At 36.7% G+C, this 21,148-nt stretch overlaps 1 protein-coding gene across 1 annotated transcript; it reads right to left on the bottom strand.

Annotated features, from left to right (window-relative positions):
• Positions 1–16,263: 16,263 nt before the first annotated feature.
• On the bottom strand, positions 16,264–20,618 carry LOC104244711 (abscisic acid 8'-hydroxylase 1-like). The gene is made up of 9 exons (XM_009800185.2): positions 20,346–20,618; positions 18,537–18,861; positions 18,126–18,275; positions 17,679–17,930; positions 17,501–17,587; positions 17,316–17,394; positions 17,035–17,141; positions 16,810–16,928; positions 16,264–16,710 (listed from the first exon to the last, which is right to left on the bottom strand). Exons 1-9 carry the CDS (start codon positions 20,582–20,584, stop codon positions 16,608–16,610), a joined length of 1,461 nt encoding a protein of 486 aa, XP_009798487.1. The 5' UTR covers positions 20,585–20,618; the 3' UTR covers positions 16,264–16,607.
• Positions 20,619–21,148: the final 530 nt, after the last annotated feature.

Raw genomic sequence — 21,148 nt, 5'->3', positions numbered from 1 at the left:
ACTTGTTTTTGACTCTCTTCTTCACTTTGGCTAATACGTGTGAGCCCCGACTACTTGACTCTGTTCACTACTGAATCCTAGCTTATTTCTGCCACTACTGTATGTTTGTGCTATCTCTTTTGCTAATATATTTGGCCTCGCATGTCTGATGTTCCTGTTCATTCTATTTATATGCTGAAGTTTCTTCCTTGATTGATCTCGATTTTGTGAATGATTGCAGAATCTTTTCTTTTATGAACCCTAATTTCACTCGCTTGTTTAAAATTAATTGATTCCTTTCCCTTTACTGTGATGTTTTACCTTGCTGAATCCTTTCTCAAAATAAGCATATTTTGTACTTAGACTTGATTGTTTGTTTCATGCTTTTACTGCCCCTTTTATGGCAATAATCAATCTGTCCCCAAACTGATTTTCTTTCCTTAAGTAGACCTGCTGCTACACGTTAAACAGTGATTCCTTAATTAAAGGGAATCATTTGTGGTAATTGATTCTGACTTGTAATTGTTTCTATGTTTATGTTAAGACTTTACTTATTACCTATCCTTCACTCGTTTTCAAAGACTATAAATACCCCTGCACCTCTCTTCTTACACACACGAACAATTTGAGTTCAAGAACACACACTTACACTTAAAACTTTCTCTTTTTTCTCTACTACTGCTTGTGTTACTGTTTTGACTCGCCCGCTGAAAGCCAAGGCTAGACTGTGGAATTTTTTCCTACTTTTCCTTTCTGCACTTTGTTCCTCTACTGGTATGTCCTAGTTAATCTTCAAGCATTAACAACAACATGTTTCTTTAGCTGTTTCAGTTTCCTTCACTCTTGCTTGCTTCTGCTTATGTTTATGCAATCAAGTTACATTACTAAGCATGCTGTAATCTGCTCCCTCCCCTTCCAAATTAATGTTTTCCCTTATGTAATTACTCTGTCAGTCACTTGTTATACGATTTGCTGACTTATGAATCCCAAACCCCCATATCCCCCTATATGTTTGTGTTCTCTGGCTGGTTTGTGGGCATGCTAACATCATCTATTGTTGTACATGACCAAACCTGACCCTTTTTGGGGTCATAGGCTTCGTGCAATGTAATCCCAAAACCCCTGACCCCTTTGTGTAACTGTTGATTCTATGTAGTTTGAGTATTATTACTATTGTTTTCAAATCACCCTTACCACTTACTATTATCAATCCAGTTTTAAATAAATCTATGTGTTCTGCACTTCCACTATATTCTTAGAACCTAGGTTCTGCCCCTCTTGTGTGAGCCTTGCCTTGGGATCGTTGAGCTCCCTCTGAACTTGGACACATAAGGGCTGGCCCTTCTGCACTACACTCATCTCTATCTTGTTATGCAACATGGGTGTAAGCATTGCCCGGGGTCCCTTAAGACCCTTAGGGAACTTTGACACACTCAGGTCTGAGAAAGGTTTTGAGAAACATTGGCATTTGAAATAGTTTATTCCATAACTTAGAGAGGAAGTCAGAATCAGGTTTCCTATGGTTGTAACTTCTTATTTTTTACATTTTTTTCTGATGCAATTCAGTCTTTTGGTCTGTAATAATTTGTAACAAATATTGGGGTTGGTTAGTGAAAAAGGATGGGGTAATTATGCATGTTTTAGCTATTAGAAAGGTAGAGAACATGTCTATAGGATCTGTTCTGTTTTAATTCAAGTTCTGCATGCTTTACTTTCACGTAAATAGGGAATATGCCTATAGGATCTGTTCTGTTTTAATTCAAGTTCTGCATGCTTTACTTTCACACAAATAGAGATCATGTCTATAGGATCAAATTCAGTATTTTAATAGAAATCATGCCTATAGGAATTTCACTTTAATCAAATAAATCATGCCTACTTCACTACATATTCATTTAGATACCATGCTTATAAGATCAAAATCAGTCGTTAACACTTAGATACCATGCCTATAGGAATTGAAATCAGCTATAATAGAGATCATGTCTATTGTATCTAAAACCAGTTTAATTAAAAATTAGTTTGACTCGTATTGTTCTGAATCAGTTTGAACAACCTACAAGTTTAATTAATACAGTCTAAAAAGCATGCATATAGGATCCAAATCGCCTGTTTAAATTAAACACTGCTCTGATGCATTCTTAATCAGTGATAGATATCATGGCTATATGACATCATCAATACACACTTAGGCAAGCCTTAGGTAATGGCTTAATAAAACTGGATTCGCTTTGTTTAATTAGCAACTGCTACAACCAGCAGGCAGGCCTGATTCGGACTTCTTATCTGAGTTATGTAATAAAGATGGTCTACTTCAACAATTAAAGCACCATGCCTTAGTACTTTTAAATTCTGACCCTAAATGTGTTTAAGTCATGCAATTTATGTGCTTTATTTGAGGAGGTATATATGGGCCTCTTAGTTGTTTATATGTTTCCCCTAATATGTTGTCATACGTGTTTTGTATGTTGCCTTAGTCTTTTTACCTTTAAAAACGAAGAGTCAGCCTAAAATCCTCCCTCTTATAGGAATAGTAGTCTTAAATCCCTCCGGGACTGATGGGAATGGAACGGGTAATAACATACAATAGAGGTCGAGACCAATCCATGCTTTAATACCTTAACGGGGTAGGAAGGGTAGATATGGATATGATGACTGGTGCACTAATACCACGTGTATCCCCTCTTCTGAGGAGTGTCATACTGGGTATCGCATTGATGTGATCCATATTATAAATAAACTTAGGACCCTCCCCCCCTCCCTTTTATATTCTCAAGTATTTGTAGAACTGTAACTCTTTTTCAAAAATTTGCCTTTTAATTATTGTTCCAAACTCTTATGTGTTCAAACTTAAATCCCCTACTATTTGAGACTATATTTGTCTATCGGCTAATTGTACAAAATTTAGAAAAACTGTCTGGCCGGGAACCAAACTAGTGGATCCTGAGGGGTGCCTAACACCTTCCCCTTAGGATAATTTCAAGTCAAGCCCTATCTCTAGTTATCAAACAAACTTAGAAATGAATCCTATATGTGTCCTAATGAACCTTAAATCATTAGGTGGCGACTCTTCAAATGCAAACCCAGTTCCCAAAAGGAATGAGTTGTCCTACCCCAAAAATGTCATAAACTCGATTTTCCGATGCGAAGAGGGAAAAAGGGGGTGCGACACTGAACACACACCATGACACTTTAATGGAAGCAAGAGGGGAAGGCTTTGACTTAGCTGCTGAGATTGCAAAGATCAAAGAGACCATTGAGAAAACCCAACAAAGTCAAAGCTTTTCTTCACCCGTGACTGACATTCCCGAGGGTGATGAAATTACTCCTAGTGAGGCCGCTATTCAATCTCCTTCCGCTCAAGTTACTCTTCTTGCTTCTGATGATCCCGTTCTTCACCCTACTGGTTCTGATTCTGCCCCTTAGTGAAAGTTTAAGAAAATTTGAAGTGTTGTTTTGTTTTTGTTTTTTTATTGGTGGAACATTTGGAGGTTTACCCCTGGTCCCATGGGGTGATGTTTTGGAAGATCTTGCCCCTAGTCCGTTTCGGGGTTTTTTGTAAAGACAATTAGGTTAAAACTAAGTTCATACTTAGTTTTAACTAAGTTATTATGATATTATAAAGTTTTTTGTCCAACTTTTATGACATCTTTGTGAACACCTAATTTTTGCCCTACATGAAAATAACTCCTAAAAATAAACCAAAAATAATTTTAATTGATTCCTAGGATTTTTTCTTTATTTAGTTGCATTTCATGCATTTTTAATATTTTAAAATCATAGAAAAATCATAAAAAAACTATCACATTTTAATTCCATGCTATCTTAGGTTTAATTTGCATTTAGGAATTAATTATATTGCCATATGCATCTTTTAAATAATTAAAACTCAAAAACAATTGCATTCTTAGGTTAATAAATTAATTAATTGCATTAATCCATCATTAGGCAAAATAAATAAATAGGCTAGCCATATAAAAACTAGATTTAATTAAGGTTTGAGTTTTAAATGGCTAGAGTTTACAAAAATCTAATAAAGAAGGAAAAGGAAGAAATTGGTTGTATGGAATTGGGCCAAAAGAGGTGGCCCAAATGCTTAAACCACTAAGCCCCAAACCCACTACCCTTTAATTAAAAAATCTAGATATATTAAAAGGGACCAAGATCACACATTAGACCTACAACCTAGAGCTAACGACTAAGACCTGGACTCTAATAGACATCCGCCGTTTACAACAAAAAATACCCCACCCCCTACTGATCTTCTTCTTCTTCAGAGAAGAAGAGCCAATAATCCCATCAGCTCTTCATCTCCAGCATCCAACGACACACAGACCTTGAAGCTTCAGCCGATTTCCATGGATGGAATCTAAGCTTCTTCATCTTCCTAAAACAAAAAAACCTCCCACCAGTGACCCCATCACCACCCTAGAATGACGGTCTCTACCAAACCATCAGAAATGCACACACACAGCCATCACATCACCAAGCTCGCCGGAAATCCGGCAACGATTCTTTCTGGGTCTATGGAATCTTTAACTACTGGCTCTTAGATTAATAGTTTTTCTGATTCTACTGAATTTTTAATTGCTAGTTTACCTCTACAAAAAGGTTGAGTCCTTCTCTGCAGATTAGTTCAAATTGCTAGCTTTTAGTTTATATTCCTTCTGATTCTAATGAATCTTTAATTACTGGGTTGTTTGGGGTTTTAAGTGAGATTGTGTATACTTATCAATCTTTGGAATTTATCTCTTCTGCAACACACTTGTCCCAATGACTTGAGAGTAAAAGAAAACAATAATATTTATAAACACACACAGATATAGATTGTTGCTCATAGTTTTGGGTGTAGCATACTGCTGCAATTTCCTTGTAGATGGTTGATTCTACTTATATCAATTTGTTATGCTAGAGTTTACGTGCAGAAAGATGCCGAAGTTGTTTCTGTTTGTCGCACTCCTTTCCTCTATCTCTTCCTTCTGCATTTACCGCCAAGTTTGTACATCCGTAAACCTTTTCTCATATATAGTAAATTAAAAGAAAATGTTATTACAAGTCTCTCTAGGAGCATCACAATCTGCTACTATGGTCCTTTATCAAAATAAGATTTGCCGGCGGCAGTAGTTTTCAAACAGGAAGGTATCCAGTTCCGGTGCCAACGTTGCCTAATCTCTATCCGTATCCAATCCTTTTCTGACAAACAATTCCACATTCTACAAATTAATGGACATCAAAATAGCTCAACGAATAAAGTAGTGAGTGTTAAACATCTCTAAGTGTGAATAACTAACATATACTATCAATTGTGTATACGTTCGCATGACACGAGTATGATTTTAAAAAATGAATATTCGTAGCTTGCTTTTGGTGCGACTTAATCTATCATTGTGATTGTATATACATTCGCGTGATATAATTACGATCCTAAAAACAAAAATCGAGGTATGTGTTAGCACAACTTCGGCCAAACATCCTTAATATTAATAAATCGTGATTAATTGTGGACATGTACGCGTGACATGATTTTTGACACGCCAAACAAATCAGTACACGTGCGCATGACTCGCTTTAGGATAATTTCTTAATTATAAGCGGTAAAAAGATAAATGCACATAGGTCCTAAAAATGAGTAATTAAACAATTTAAGCCAAGTATAAATCGCTAAGTGACCGTGCTAGAACCACGAAATCCGGAAATACCTAACACCTTCTCCCGAGTTAACAGAATTCCTTATCTAGAATTTCTGGTTTGCAGACTTTTAAAATAAAGTCGAAACTTCCCCGATTTGGGATTTAAAATAAAACAGTGACTTGGGACACCAATTAAACTATTCCAAGTGGCGACTCTGATAAATTATTTAATCCTATCTCGATTAATGTCACTTTAATTGGAAAAATTCCCATATACTCTCGGGGTGTAAAAAGGAGGTGTGACAATCTTTATTTTGAATTTCTGTTTTACTCTGTTAGTGGTTTGCCCTTGCCTTTTTCTTTATAAGTTTGGGGCTTTATTTTCCACTTAACTTTAATGTTTGAGTTTTTGTTTTACCCTTTTGTTATTTTAACTTTTGCATTTAAAAATGCTTTGTTAATTTCATGACTTTTTGAATGAGCACGAATTATAAAAGAGGGCGGGCCCTTTTATATACGTCACTTAATGAAGAAGACGTCTCAACTTCATAATACTGCAAACATACGAAAGAAGAAATAGGAACACACATGTTTCTTAACAACTTTGAGGAAAGTTTTGTCTCATTTGAACTTTCAACAATACTTTACATGTATTTAAGTATCATCTATAACTTTTTCGTAACTGTTTTCTTTACAACAAATTTGTAAAATATTTCAGGGTATATCTTGGCAACCCATGACTAAATATTGCCTTTAACCTATACATTCGTAAAATTTTGGAATTTGCATCCATGAGTGTATTCTTCATAGGTTTTTGAATCAGGCTTGCATTTTTAGCTCGTGACTTTTCTCTGAACTTTCGATTTGTTAGGTAGACTTTTAGGCTTGACTTGAATTCTGATTGTTCCATTCTTCTTTGAATTCCTTTTATATATATATATATATATATATAGTCCCCCAAGTGTTTGAGCTTTGAAGTATGAAATCTTGAGCACTTAATTATTCCTTTCATGCGGTCCTTTTCCTGAAAAGGAAAAATATACGGGACTCGGAGGTATAATTTAGATGATGACTGCTTAACCCTTTATATTCCCATCAGAAAGGTTGTAACCCTAGACCGGGAATTATGTTACTTCCACGTGTCTTTCAGGTCTAATATCATCATTTGGTGTGGGCTAGCTTTTTAACTATCATCTAAAATTATTAGTATAACTTTAACTGTTCAAAAATAAAAATCGTAATTAAGGGATACCTGACTGTGGGTATATCCTTTCCTTAGAAATAGTACTTATTCAGATGAACAGCATTCCAACTCGAGGGTAGAACTTTGCCATCCATGGTTTCCAATTCATATGCACCTTTTCCAGCGATACCTCGAACCTTGTAAGGTCCTTCCCAATTTGGACTCAACTTTCCTGCATTGGTTGTTCTTGTGGATTGAAAAGCTTTCTTGAGTACGTAGTCCCCAATCTTGAAGTACCTAAGATGAGCTTTCTGATTGTAATATCGCTAAATAATTTGTTTCTGCGTAGCCATCCTTATTAAAGTTATTTCTCTCCTTTCTTCAAGAAAATCGAGATTTACTCGCATCTCCTCCTCATTTGACTCTACAGTTGCTTGGGTGTATCTCGTACTTGGCTTTCCTATTTCAACTGGAATTAAGGCTTCAACACCGTACACAAGTGAAAGTGGTGTCTCTCCTGTACTTATTTTTGTTGTTGTTCGGTAATCCCGCAAGACTCCAGGTAGCATCTCTGGCCACTTACCTTTTGACTCCTCTAGTCTTTTCTTCAAGTTATTAATAATAACTTTATTTGTGGATTCAGTTTGTCCATTGTCCACAGGATGATAAGGAGTTGAAGTAATCCTTTTAATTTGCCAACTCTGAAAGAATTCTATGATTTGCACACCTACGAACTACGGGCCATTATCCCACACGATTCCTTTTGGAACCCCAAACCAACATATGATGTTTCACCAAATGAAGTCTCTGACTTCTTTTTCTCGTACCTGTTTGAAGGCACCTGCTTCTATCTACTTAGTAAAATAATCAGTGAGTATTAATAAAAATCGTACCTTTCCTTTGGCTTATAGTAGTGGACCCACAATATCCATCTCCCACTTCATAAAAGGCCACAGTGCAACAACCGGACGTAATAACTCTGCTGGTCGATGCATGTTGTTACCATATCGTTGGCACTTGTCACATTTGGCCACAAAATTTTCTGCCTCTTCTTCCATTTTTGGCCAGTAATACCCTACTCTAGTTAGAGTTTTTACCAGGGATCTCCTCCGGCATGAATAATGTCCTTCATGTACTTCTCACATCACATACTCCATTTGAGAAGGTCCGAGACACCTTACTAAAGGATCACTAAACATTTTTTGATATAAATTTCCTCGATCCAAACAATAATGGGCAGTCTTTCGACGAAGTGCCTGAGACTTTTTCTTATCTTCAGATAGTATTCCGTACTGCAAAAAAATTGACGATCTCGTTTCTCCAATCCCAGGTTAAATTATTAAAATTTACCTCGTTTTTATCTTGGTCGAGTGCCGAATGAAACAAATGTATTACAGAAGCATTCTCTTCATGTGTCACTTATGCAGTGGATGCAAGATTAGCCAACGCATCTGCTTCGACATTCTCGTCTCTCGGTATCTGCATGATTTTCCAAGTTTGGAATTGTCTAATCAATTCTTGTGCCTTTTCCAAATATTGTTGCATCCTCGCCTCTCTAGCTACATAATTCCCCTGCATTTGATTAACTACGAGCTGCGAGTCGCTTTTGATTATACTTGCTCTATCCCGAGCTCCCGTGCCAATTCTAAACCTGCAATCACAACTTCATATTCTGCTTCATTATTAGTAATAGGATGGCATTTTATGGCTTGTCGTATAGTCTCTCCCGCATGTGAGATTAGGACAATGCCTAAACCCGCTCCTTTAACATTTGAAGAGCCATCGGTAAATAGGGTCCAAGTACTTGGATTAGACCCGTTAAATACCTGCAATTCTTTTTCTGCTTCTGTTACCATCCCTAGGCTAATGTCTTCCACAAAATTTGCTAAAACCTGTGATTTTATTGTAGTTCTAGGTTGATATGTGATGTCATATTCACTTAGTTCTATGACCCATTTAGCTAACCTACCTGATAACTCTTGCTTATGCAATATATTACATAAGGGGTAGGCAGTCACTATAGAGATAGGGTGACATTGAAAGTAAGGCCTTAATTTTCTAGATGCCATAATTAATGCTAAAGCAAATTTTTCTAAATGAGGATATTGAGTTTCAGCATCCAATAAAGACTTGCTAACATAATAAATCGGAGATTGTTTACCTTTGTCCTCCCGAACTAATACGGTACTTACTGCCACTTCTGAAACAACGATGTAGATGAGTAGCTTTTCTCCGTCCTTTGCTTTAGCCAGCAACAGTGGGTTTGACAAGTACGCTTTAAAATTTTTGAGTGCTAGTTGACATTCTTCAGTCCATTCAAATTGACTTTGCTTTTTCAAAACTGAAAAGAACTTAAAGCTTTTCTCCAAAGATTTAGAAATAAATCTTCCCAATGTTGCTATCCTACCTATTAACCTCTACACTTTTTTTTTTCTCGTAAGTATATCCGGTATTTCATCAATAGCTTTAATCTTCACAAGATTTACTTTAATTCCACAGTTAGAAATAAGGAAACCTAAGAACTTACCTGACGACATGCTAAATGCACATTTCTTGGGATTTCACTTCATATTGAATCTGCAGAGAATCTAAAACGTATCTGACAGATGTTGAATATGATCCCCGCCTATTATGATTTGACTAGGATATCATCGATATAAACCTCCATGGTTTTTCCCAGATGTTCTTGAAACATCTTAGTTACTAACCTCTGGTACATGGCTCCAGCATTCTTTAGGCCGAAAGGCATAACTTTATAACGGTAAGTCCCCCTGTCTGTAATAAAGGAAGTTTTTGTCTCATCTGAATGATCCATTTTTATTTGATTATATCCTGAATATGCGTCTAAAATACTTAACAGTTCATATCCTGTAGTAGTATCAATTACCATTCTTTTTGGGCACCACTACAGTATTATCTAGCCAATTAGGATATTTTACCTTACAGATAGACCTGATTTTTAAGAGCTTTTGTACCTCATCCTGAATCACCTAGTTCTTGAAGGATCCTTGCTTCCTTTTCTTCTATTTGACAGGCGGATACGTTGGATCTTCATTCAGCTTATAGGTCATTACCTCCGGTGGTATACCTGTCATATCTGAATGAGAACAAGCAAAGCAATCTGCGTTAGCTTTTAAAAATTCAATTAACTTACTTTTCATCTCCGGGATGAGGTTGGTTCCGTTGTAGACTTTTCTATCTGGCCAATGTACAAACAACACCACTGCTTCCAATTCCTCAATTATTGTTTTGATGTTTTCATTCTCTTCTGGTTCTTGAATAGTATCAGGCCTTGAGTCTACATCCGTTTGTCCATCTACAGTTGAGGTTTGTGTTGCTAAATCCTCAACTGAATTTTATAATTGCTATTTTTCATTTGCAACGTCATTTTTCACGCTTGAATCTGCCACTGAGTTAATGCTTCGGGAAGCCTATTAATCTCCATGGATTTGTCGTATTCCCCATTGCAAAGGGAACTTGATAACCTGATGTAAGGTAGATGGAACAGCATCCATCTCGTGAATCCACGGTCTTCCAAGAATCATATTGTATGCCATGTCCATATCTATCACTTGAAATTTGGTATCTTTGACTACTCCTTCTGCGAATGTGGTGAGTATTATCTCCCCTTTTGTAATAACGCTCGAGTTGTCAAAAATAGATAAGGTTCGTGCTTTGGGTACCAATTTATCATCGGCTTGCATCTCGTTTACCACTCATAGAAGAATGATATTTATAGAGCTACCTGGATCAATCAAAACTCATTTTATATTAGTATCATGTACAAGTAAAGATATTACCAGTGCACCATTGTGTGGGGTCAACACGACATATGCGTCTGCATCATCAAATGTGATGACGTGTTCTTTGAAAACTTGGCAAACTCGCTTCCCGTGGGTAACTGTGATTTTTGACACCTTCTTTGCTGCCACATATGTTACACCATTGACCTTCTCCCCTCCGCTTATGACATTAACTGTTCTTTTTGGTGATGGAGTGTCACGACCCAAATTTCCCACCTTCGGGGTTGTGATGGTGCCTAACATTGGACTCGCTAGGCAAGCCAACGTCACAGATTACTACACCTTTTTCCTTTATCTTTCAAATATTTAAGACTTAAAAAAATGAACCAACAGAAATAAATGCGGAAGAAAACAGTTTAAATGCTTAACTTTGTACAATAACAAAATCCGAAATAAAATCCACCCAGAACTAGAGTCACAACTCACGAACTGTCTAACATTACTATAAGTAATGGTCTGAAAGAAAAATATACATCTGTTTTGGAGGAAAAGAAAAAATAGAATACAGTAAAGATAGAAGGGGACGCCAGGGCCTGCGGATGCCTGCAGGACTACCTTGGGTCTTCTGTGAACTGAAGGCAGCACCTTCGAACTCTGATCAGCCACGAGCTCTGAATCTGCACAAGAAGTGCAGAGTACAGTATCAATACAACCGACCCCATGTACTGGTAAGTGACGAGCCTAACCTCAACGAAGTAGTAACGAGGCTACGGCGGGGCATACAACATATACAACCTGCAATAGTTTATACTAAACAGAAAGGAAATACAAAATATAATAAGCAATAACTAGCATTAAATAAATCCAGAATCCAACTGTTCTAATAGTATTTAGCTATAACCAATCCTTAGGGGTGTTTCAACAGCACAATAATGGACCTCAACAGATATGAACACTTAACAACAATTGATGCGGCATGCATCCCGATCCTATCACATAAACAACAACATAATCAATATTCACCCTTATTCCTCCCTATTGCAGCGTGCAACCCGATCCCACCTGTCTACCCTTATTACTCCTCAACACATATCAACCTTATTCCTATTGTAGCGGTGCAAAACCCATCCCACCTATCCACCCTTATTACTCTTTGATGCGGCGTGCAACCCGATTCCACCAGACAATCACATTTTCACCCTTATTCCTCATGTTACGGCATACAACCCAATCCCAATATATATATATATCAGTACCAATCACAAATGAATAAAAACAAGTGTTCCACAGTTAAATTCAATTTCCCCAATATACTTATACCACAATCCACATAATGGAATATTACTATGATTAAGAAACTTCACCGGTATAAACTACTTAGTGAGACCAACCAAGGTATGCCATAAGGCACCAACAAGCCAATATAAGCCAACAATGTAATAAAACGAAACCATGAAACAATTAAATACTTCAATAAAGAGAACAATAATTAATATGAATCAAGTAGACATGGAACATATATGAGCAAGTAGCAATTAACACATGGAAGCAATCTTGAGCACATAGCAATTAAGGCAAGAATAGTATAATAGGAAACGGGAAAGGGAACAAGCTAAAAAATAAAAATTTGGTGGCGCATAGGTACTCGTCACCACACCTATACGCCACACACATGGGATTTCACAAGCAAATAAGTCGGGAATTCATATTCCCTCAAGTCGAAGTTAGACCAAATACTTACCTCAAGCCAACGGGTAATTCAACACTCAATCACCGCTTTACCTTTCGATTCCACCATCGATTCACTCGTATCTGGTCATAATCAATTCAATAACATCAATAAATGCTAAACAACTCAACTTGAATGCATAATTATAGGTTTTACAACATTTTCCCTAAAACGTTAAAACCCGACCTCGGGCCCGCTTAGTCTAAACTCGAAATTCGGACCAAAATACGATTACCCATTTACCCCTGAGCCCGGATAGACAATTGGTTTTGGAATCCGAACTCAACTTGAGGTCTAATTCCCCAAAATTCGAAAATCCTAATTTCTACCCAAGAACACCCAATTTCCTATGAAAAACCCTAGATTTTGAAGTAAAATCATGTAAAAAGATGAAATAGATTGAAGAAAAAGAGTTAAGATTCATTTACCTATGATTTGGGGAAGAACTTGCTCTAGAAAAATCGCTCTTAGGAGTTTGGTTTAGAAATTTTGAAGAATGAAGTGAAAATCCCGTCTAAAATCTCACTTAACAGGCTGCAGATATCGCAATTACGATCAGGGGTTTGCAATTGCGAACCCTTGAATTTACTGCTGCCTTCGCATTTGCGACCTCTAGGGCCTTCGCAATTCCGTCCAAAGTTTCGCATTTGCGAGGTTGGCCTTCACATGCCTTCTTCGCATTTGCGACAATGTTGTCGCATTTCCCAGGCCAACAGACTTCGCATTTGCAAAGCCTGATCTCGCATTTGCGAGATCAGAGGCTTGTGCAAAACACCAGATGCATCAGTTGAGTTTTCTTAAGTTCTAATCACTTTGTGTCCTATCCAAAACTCACCCGAGCCCTCGGGGCTATAAACCAAACATACCCATAAGTCTAAAAACATCATATGGACTTGCTCGTGCGACCAAATCATCAAAATAATATCAACAACTACGAATTTAACCTCAAACTCATGATTTTCCTCAATAACACTTCAAATTTACTATTTTCACAACCGGACGTCCGAATCAACTTCGATTCCTACCAAATTTCACATATAGGGTCTAAATATTATAACGGACATGTACCAGGCTCCGGAACTAAAATACGGTCCTAATACCAACAATATCAAATCTATTTAGATTTCCAAAAGTCATTACATTTTCAGTTAAATAATTTTCTTTAAAAATTCTCTTCTCGGGATAGGGACCTCGGAATTCGATTTCGAGTATATGCCTAAGTCCCATATTTTACTATGGACCCTTCGAGACTGTCGGAACATGGGTCCAGGTCCATTTACCCAAAATGTTGACCGAAGTCAACTAAAATCATTTTTTAAAGCAAAAAATCATTATTTCTCAATTTTTTCATACAAAAGCTTTCTGGTATCGCACTCGGACTGTGCATGCAAATTGAGAAGAGATAAAAGGAGGTTGTTAAGGCCTCAAAATACATATTTGACTCCTAAAACAAGAAATAACCTTTTGGGTCATCACATGGAGGTTTTGGTGGCTCCTATCTATTCTTCATATATGCTTGCTTACCCTTCTCACTAAACAATTCGGTTAAGTAACCTTGTTTTAATAAGTGCTCTACTTCACCTTGTAGCAGTCTGCAATCTGCTGTTTTGTGACCGTGATCATTGTGAAATTCGCACCAGAAATTAGGTTTCTCCTGTTTGGGTTCGATCTCGTTTCTTTTGGCCACCGCACTTTATCTCACATGCTTCTTAAAACAGCTACCAACTCAGACGTGCTAATATTGAAACTGTAACCACCAATCTTTTCTTTTGAACTTCTGTCGTTGTCTCGTGTATCTCGCGTGTCTCACTCCTTTCCAAACCTGGACGACGAACCCGAATCTCTGTCCCCTTGGTCTGGAATCATAACTTAGGTTTTCTTGTTTTGAACGTGAATCCTTCCTACTGGCCCCATATAAGGTTTGTACCTGTTCTTGCCGGACCTTTTTCAGTTTCTGGCCGTCTTGAACTTACCCTTTCATCTCTCCGAGACTGAGTGATAGTGTCTTCTTCTATCCGTAGCTTCATGTTGTACCTGTTGTAAACATCAATACCAAGTTGTTGCAGGGAATTCTCGTAATATTTCTTTAAGTCTCCTCGTCGCTTCTGAGCTTTTCTCATTTAAATTACTAGCAAATGCCATAGCTGCCCAATTGTCGGGTACATGTGGAAACATCATTCGTTCACGTTGGAATCTGTCTACGAATTCCCTGAGTAGCTCCGTATCTCCCTATTTTATTTTGAAAATGTCTTCCATCCTTTTTTCAACTTTTTGAGCTCCCGTGTGTGCTTTTATAAACGAATCTGCAAGCTCAGTAAAAGAATCAATGGAATTTTCAGATAAAAGAGAATATCATATTAGTGCTCCCTTCGTGAGTGTTTCACCGAATTTTTTTAACCAGCACTGATTCAATCTCTTACTTGGTCAAGTAGTTTCCCTTTACGCTAGTTGTAAATGCAGTTACATGATCTCGTAGATCGGTTGTCCCATCGTACTTTGGGATATTGAGCATCTTAAACTTTCTGGAATAGGCAAAGGAGCGGCACTTGGCGTCCAAGGTTGTTGAGAGTATTTATCTATATTCACTCCTTTGATTATAGGTGGAACACCAGGTATCTGTTCTATGCGATCGTTCTGCTCCTTGAGCTGTTTCTGCAAAGTTAGTACTCCCTCCATTCCAATTTATGTGAACTTGTTTGACTGGGCACGGAGTTTAAGAAAAAATAAATACTTTTAGAATTTGTGGTCCTAAACAAATAAAAAAGGGGGTCTAGAGTATTTGTATGGTTATAAAAGCTTCTCATTGGGGGTAGAATTGTAAGTTTAAGCTAAATTATTTCCAAATTTATAAAGGGGTCATTCTTTTTGGAACGGACCAAAAGGAAATAGTTTCATATAAACTGGAACAGAGGGAGTACTAAACTTTGTAAATCAGAATTAATTGGGATACCTGACCCTCCATCGCGAGATTCGATGGGAGTTCCTCCGCTGCCTGAATTAGCGAGTCCTGAGCGTGGATTCTCTATGGTTGCGGTGTCATTTGGAGGCGGAGTTGGTGGTACAGTTGGCAACCCACTAACAAAAGCTTAAAGAGCATTGTTAACCTGTTCTGTGATTAATTGCTTCAATGCTGCATCGATAGCTTGATCATCCTCATGTTGGTCATTCATATGCGATTCAGATCTGTCAGGTGTCCCTTCTCGAGATTGTTGAGGAGAGTTTCGTGGTGAGGGGATTGGAGTTCCATCTCCTTGTTGATTTTGCTGATTTAACTGATGTTGCTGATTTTGTAGGTTTTGTTGGTTGTTGTCGTTGTTCGACATGATTTTTTAGTAGAAGAATGGATTTGGAAAGTGAAAAGATTATCAGATTTCCGGTAACGGAACCAATTTGTTTAACCAAAAATTAAGAATTTCGGTCAAAGCCTATTTTTAGAAGTACTCGGGTTACTGATAATCAAGAAAAAGAATATTTTTGCAATAAGAAAGGAAAATTAGAATATGAAATAGCAAAGTACTCAATATAAAGCAAACGTAAATAATTGTATTCCAGTAATAATTAGAACATCCCCATACAAATGACATTTCTATTCCTTATATAGTCATCTCTAAGTATGACGTCTTTCCCCTTTATGATTAAGTCATTATGAGCATTTAATGACATTAATGAAACGTTATAATTGGCAATCGTAATTGTTTCGTGAAGATTTTGTAAGGTTTGTAATCATTCATGCCCATTAATTGAAGACCAATGAATTTATCTTTTTTACTATCTTGGTTCATTCCACCGGTGTCTCTTCAAATTACTAAAGAGACCGAGCAACCGTTTCTTCTCGTCTCTTAGACATTTTGCTCGTACCTATTAAGACTCACGTCTTTTTAAGTACTCTTCTCCGGCTGTCACTTTTCTAACGATCTTCGTGTCTTGCCATGTTAACCACATAATTAATTCCATATGTAATATTTATTTTCCCCAATACATTAAAGATATTGTGTTAATACACTGAAAAAGCTTCTTTCCAATTTGTAGTTGTCTTCTCGCAAATATTCCAGTTCTCCACAAACGAAGAGAAGTAGTTCTTTTTTTTCCCTCTCATACCTTTGAATTATCAACTGGCAAAAGCATGGAAAAGGTGGATGAGATTATCCTGTCTATTACTAAGCCCCATATTCTTTCACAATAAACTTTGGTAGCTACACTACAAAATTCATGTTTTTCTGTTCTCTGACCAACTAACATCTCGATATTCATAATTTGTACCAATACATGGCAGCTTTGGCTGCGGAAAATTTATTTGCTTATGCTGAAGGCATCTTCTTAGTGGCTCCATTTGAAGAAGTTTGCTATTCATCTTGCAAGACTGTCAAAGTTATTGGACACCCACTTCTCAATCTGGGGATATGTGCTTTTCTTTCGAGGCTGGGATCTAGATCGTCAACTTTCCACCTATACAATCACAGTAAACGAAAGTTAGTTATCATAGGAAATTCATAAGAAATGAAAATTGAAAAAAATGATAAGTTACTCTAAAAGATGTTGACTTACTTGTATCCACTTGTCAGTCTGTGCAAAAATACCAACATGGTCACTTTTGCCATGTTAATTCCCAAGCAAGTTCGTGGTCCTGATCCAAAAGGAATGTAGCTGTATGGCTTTTGCATTTCCTGGCAATGAGAAATATGAATGCACTATTACTAAGTCCATGGTTCAATAATGTTCATATAATTTCAAAGTTTACCAACAAAAATAAGCAATAGAACTAATTAGTACGTCAAATCTTGAAGGGTTGAACTGCATAGGGTCCTTGTACAATGCTGGATCATAGTGTATGCATGACGCATCTATGTTGGCATGCCACCCTTTCTTTATTTCAAAACCTGCCACAAACATAGGAATCTTAGTTCAACATTAGTTCTGTAATTTCCTGTGGAAGTTCCAACTATAACAGAGGAATTCTGATTATCATTTTTTGTAATTTTGAAAGGGAAATACTCATTACAGTCTCACAAACTATTGGAAATCATGGAGTAATATGCTAAGGATAAACTTGCCTTCAATATTGCAGTCATCAAGTGCAACTCGAGGGAACCATAGCAGGACATTTGACATCCTCAGTGTCTCTTTGACAACCTAAGTATAGAGGGAAATAGAGTCACTTGTTATCGGATTTTGGTGCAGATATAATACAGCGAGAAGAGCCAAATGCAAAAGATGATGCGCGATAGTTTCTACGAACCTTTGAGGCATAGGACATGCTATTGAGATCATCCAGGGTAAGTAAGGCTCCATTAGGCTTGCTTTTGAGTATTGAAATTTGTTCTTCCTGTAAGTTGGCGATTTAATCTCTTTGTTTGCAAAAGAATGAATGCATATTATAATCGAATTTGTTAGTTCCTTCATCGATGGATACTCACTCTGAGCCTGTCCTGGACTTCTCCGTGCTCATGCAAAAACTTGACACTCCACATCATTGCAGCTGCAGTAGTCGTCTGCCCTGCAATTATCAGTGTTAACAAATTATCCATGATCTCTTCATCATCAAGCTTTTGATTGACTGGACAGGAATCCTTCTCCAACATTGACTGCAGGAAGTCTTCATGATATTCCTTCCCATTGCGCCGACTTGTTATCATTGCCTTGAAGGTCTCCATTAACCTTGTGCGTGCCTGTAAAGAAATTTGAGGATGGGCATTACCTAATTAGGATAGATTTCTCTTATATTACATGAGAACTCTTGGTTTTAGAATGCAGTTATAGGCTATAGAAGTCATCGTTCTAAAATATTGAACCCACAAAGTTAAAATTCTAGCTTCACGTCAGTTGCAAGTCATGTTTTGCATTCAACAGTACTCTAACCATACCTTGATGCCTTTATAATATCTGGTGGTTGGAATCATGACGGGAAAGGATAGCATAGCATCAGAAACAGCAGTGCAGTCTCTTTCAATTTGTTCTAGCAACAAAGCATCTTTTATGCTCATCAGCATATCGCACATTGCATCAAATGTTATCTGCAGAAAGAAATTTCACAAGGTCAGAGGACACTCACTGCAGCATACATCGTTGACTTAAGTTTTTCAGGTCGTGGTGACCTACATAACAAGGTAGCTCTTTATAGCAAAACTTGATATGATAACTTGAAGAAGAGAGTGATTATGTAAAAAAAACTTTCACATTGTCCATGTATATAACTTAACTTTTTTTTCTCGGGCACTTATGTCTGATCTCTCTTGAGTTTGCTAAGAACCTTTCATATTGGAAAAATTACATACCTTCATGTTGAAGTCAAGCACAGTGAATCTCTTCCCTTCCTTTTGTACTTTCTTTAATCTTTCAGATAGCATGTTATCAAACCTCTGGACAAACTTAGACAGTGAATTCATAGAGAAAGGATCAGAAAGGAGACGTCTAATTCTTTTGTGACTTTCTTGAGGAACACATAACAAGCTTTTCTTTCCCACAGCATCCGCCATTGATTTCACGTAGCCCTTGTTGAAAAGAGTAAAATCATTGGTAAAAATTGTTTTTGCACCCTCAACACTTGGAACAAACACATGTATCTTCCCGAAAATCCTCGTTTTAAACCATTTTCCATGCCTGTATTAAACAACAATCACACTACCATAATTTGCATAATCTACCGGAGGAATAAATGACACCAAAAAAAAAAAAAAAAGGTTTCCAGAATGTCTAGCGTCATATTTATGCATTGATACTGTAGATTATTTGGGAACGGATTTAAGTTTTTATACACTAACATTATACTGAAACTTTTACGCTATCAACATAATTTAAGTTGCCATAGAAAGTTACTTACCATAGTTCCACTTATGATAAATAGTTACCTATTACTATAGTATTTTAAGTTACCTAAAAACATATAAAAAACATTTATACACTGTTAGTGTATAAAAGTAAAAATGTTTGCTAAAAGGATTGGCGTTTCCACATCATAATATCACAGACTTGGCAATAGAACATGGGACCAAGTCCTGGTTAGAGGAAACATTGAAACAGAGGGAATGACATAAATTTGTTGAGACGAAATGATCATCTATGATTCTTTCTTATAGCAAAACGGTATTCATCTTGAGGAAGGGTTTTTGACATAAAATAGAAACTTGTTGATCCATAAAATATGGTGATTGATAATTATTCGGGGAAATGTTGAACTGAAATCCATGAAATTGATGTCTCCGACCTTTATCATTGAAACAGTTGACCTTGGGTCCCATCTCAAAATAAAAGCTATGTTTTCTCAACATAGAAAAATCTAAGGCCTCGTTTATTTTTTTTAAGATTAACAAGTCTATCAAGATGTATATTCAGATTAAGACATTTGAATTTGAATACGTATCTGAATATTAAGATGTGTATTAAGATCTGAATACTAAATTAATAAGGTTATTTGTTTTTAACATTTGAATGTATAAAATTTATTTTTATTTGAAAATTAATAAACATAAAATTCAAATAAAATACTAATTAATCTAATGTTCTATTAATAATATATATTTTTTGAAATATGATAGTTAGTGATGATAATGGCTAACGATGGTGATTGTGAATGCCGACTAGAGGCGATGGTTAGTGGTGATTTTGGTTGATGGTGGTGGTAGTGATGGTTGTGGTCGTTGTTATTGGTGATGGGGTGGTTAGTTGTGGTAGTTGAGGTGGATGAGTTTGTGATTGTGGTTGAAAATGAAGGTGGTGGGGTAGTGGGGATCGTGGGTGGTGGTTGTCAATAATGGTGGTGGGTGGTGGTGTGGTGGTGGTGGTGGTTGAGTATAGCGGTGGTGGGTAGCATGGTAATAGTTGATAAGGGTAGGCAGCGGTGGTAATTAATAATATATAATGAATGTGGATGATAGTATCTTAATGAAATTAAGTCTTTGTTATAGCTTTTAATTATACAGACCTATTACGACTCATTAAGTGGTTGTGAAGTTAAAAAAAAATTAAACTAACGTAATGATTAAGATTCACACATCCATTAAGTGCAAACAAATGAGGCCTAAGTGTTAGATCAAGATAGTAATAAAAACTTCCAATGGATTTAAGAGAGAAATGGAGTTTCTTACCACTCACGTCGGAGTCTAACAAAGTCATAACAACCCTTGACACTGTTGGTTGCTGATAGAAGTGCAAAGGTCTCTCCCACAAAAGGTATTCCCAAGCTCCCTGGTATGCAGCTTTTTGCATCTTTAGTTCTTCCTGATACTTTGTAAAGTGTAATACTTATGAAAAGTATTGAAGCCAGAAGAATGTCATAGTAGTTTCTTACTAGGAGGAGAATGTATTCCATTGACAAAGTAAGCATATTCAGAAATAATGTCAACTTGAAAGGACAAAAAACTACACTTAGTAATGCACTTGCTTTATAGGGGATAAAGAAATACTAGTACTATGTACTTAGCATAATTGTGCATTAGGTAGATATAGAAGATCCAATGTAGTATAGGACAAGATGCCATAAGCCTGGATCTTTTGTCCTGACTTGCTTTGCACAATTGATACGGATCTATCCTTTGAGATAAAATAAAGAACACGCTGACAAAATATGTAGTTGCTTTCAATCTCTTTTTTCTGCTGATTGAGACTTGATATATTTTGGCTAGATGCTAAATGTGATTTATGGTATGCCTGTCACGTAGGGGTTGAAACTTGAAAGCCCCTTTATCCTAGCCGGCATGGCGTGACAGCTTGTCATGAAAATTTTGAAGGATAATCAGTACGAGGTACCAAACCTCTTAATAATTCCTTTAATTTATTTATTGTTAATTAAAAAATTATGATATGACTAACTTTTTCTTTCTAATGATACTCTTCTTTTAATTAAATGAAATTTAAGACTAGTAATTGTAAAATATCAAATGTGCTCACA

Source organism: Nicotiana sylvestris, chromosome 2 (assembly GCF_000393655.2).
Source record: "Nicotiana sylvestris chromosome 2, ASM39365v2, whole genome shotgun sequence".
NCBI classification, from domain to species: Eukaryota; Viridiplantae; Streptophyta; class Magnoliopsida; order Solanales; family Solanaceae; genus Nicotiana; species Nicotiana sylvestris.
The sequence above is the reverse complement of the archived record's forward strand: the minus strand, read 5'-3'. Positions and strand labels throughout refer to the sequence as shown.

Excerpts from the sequence above, each read along its gene's own strand:
- LOC104244711 (XM_009800185.2), bottom strand. The coding sequence starts at position 20,584 with ATGCTTACTTTGTCAATGGAATACATTCTCCTCCTAGTAAGAAACTAC. Across the intron at positions 16,929-17,034 it reads TCAACCCTTCAAGATTTGAC|GAAATGCAAAAGCCATACAG; the intron begins GTACTAATTAGT and ends TCTCATTGCCAG. Across the intron at positions 16,711-16,809 it reads AGACTGACAAGTGGATACAA|GTGGAAAGTTGACGATCTAG; the intron begins GTAAGTCAACAT and ends GTGATTGTATAG.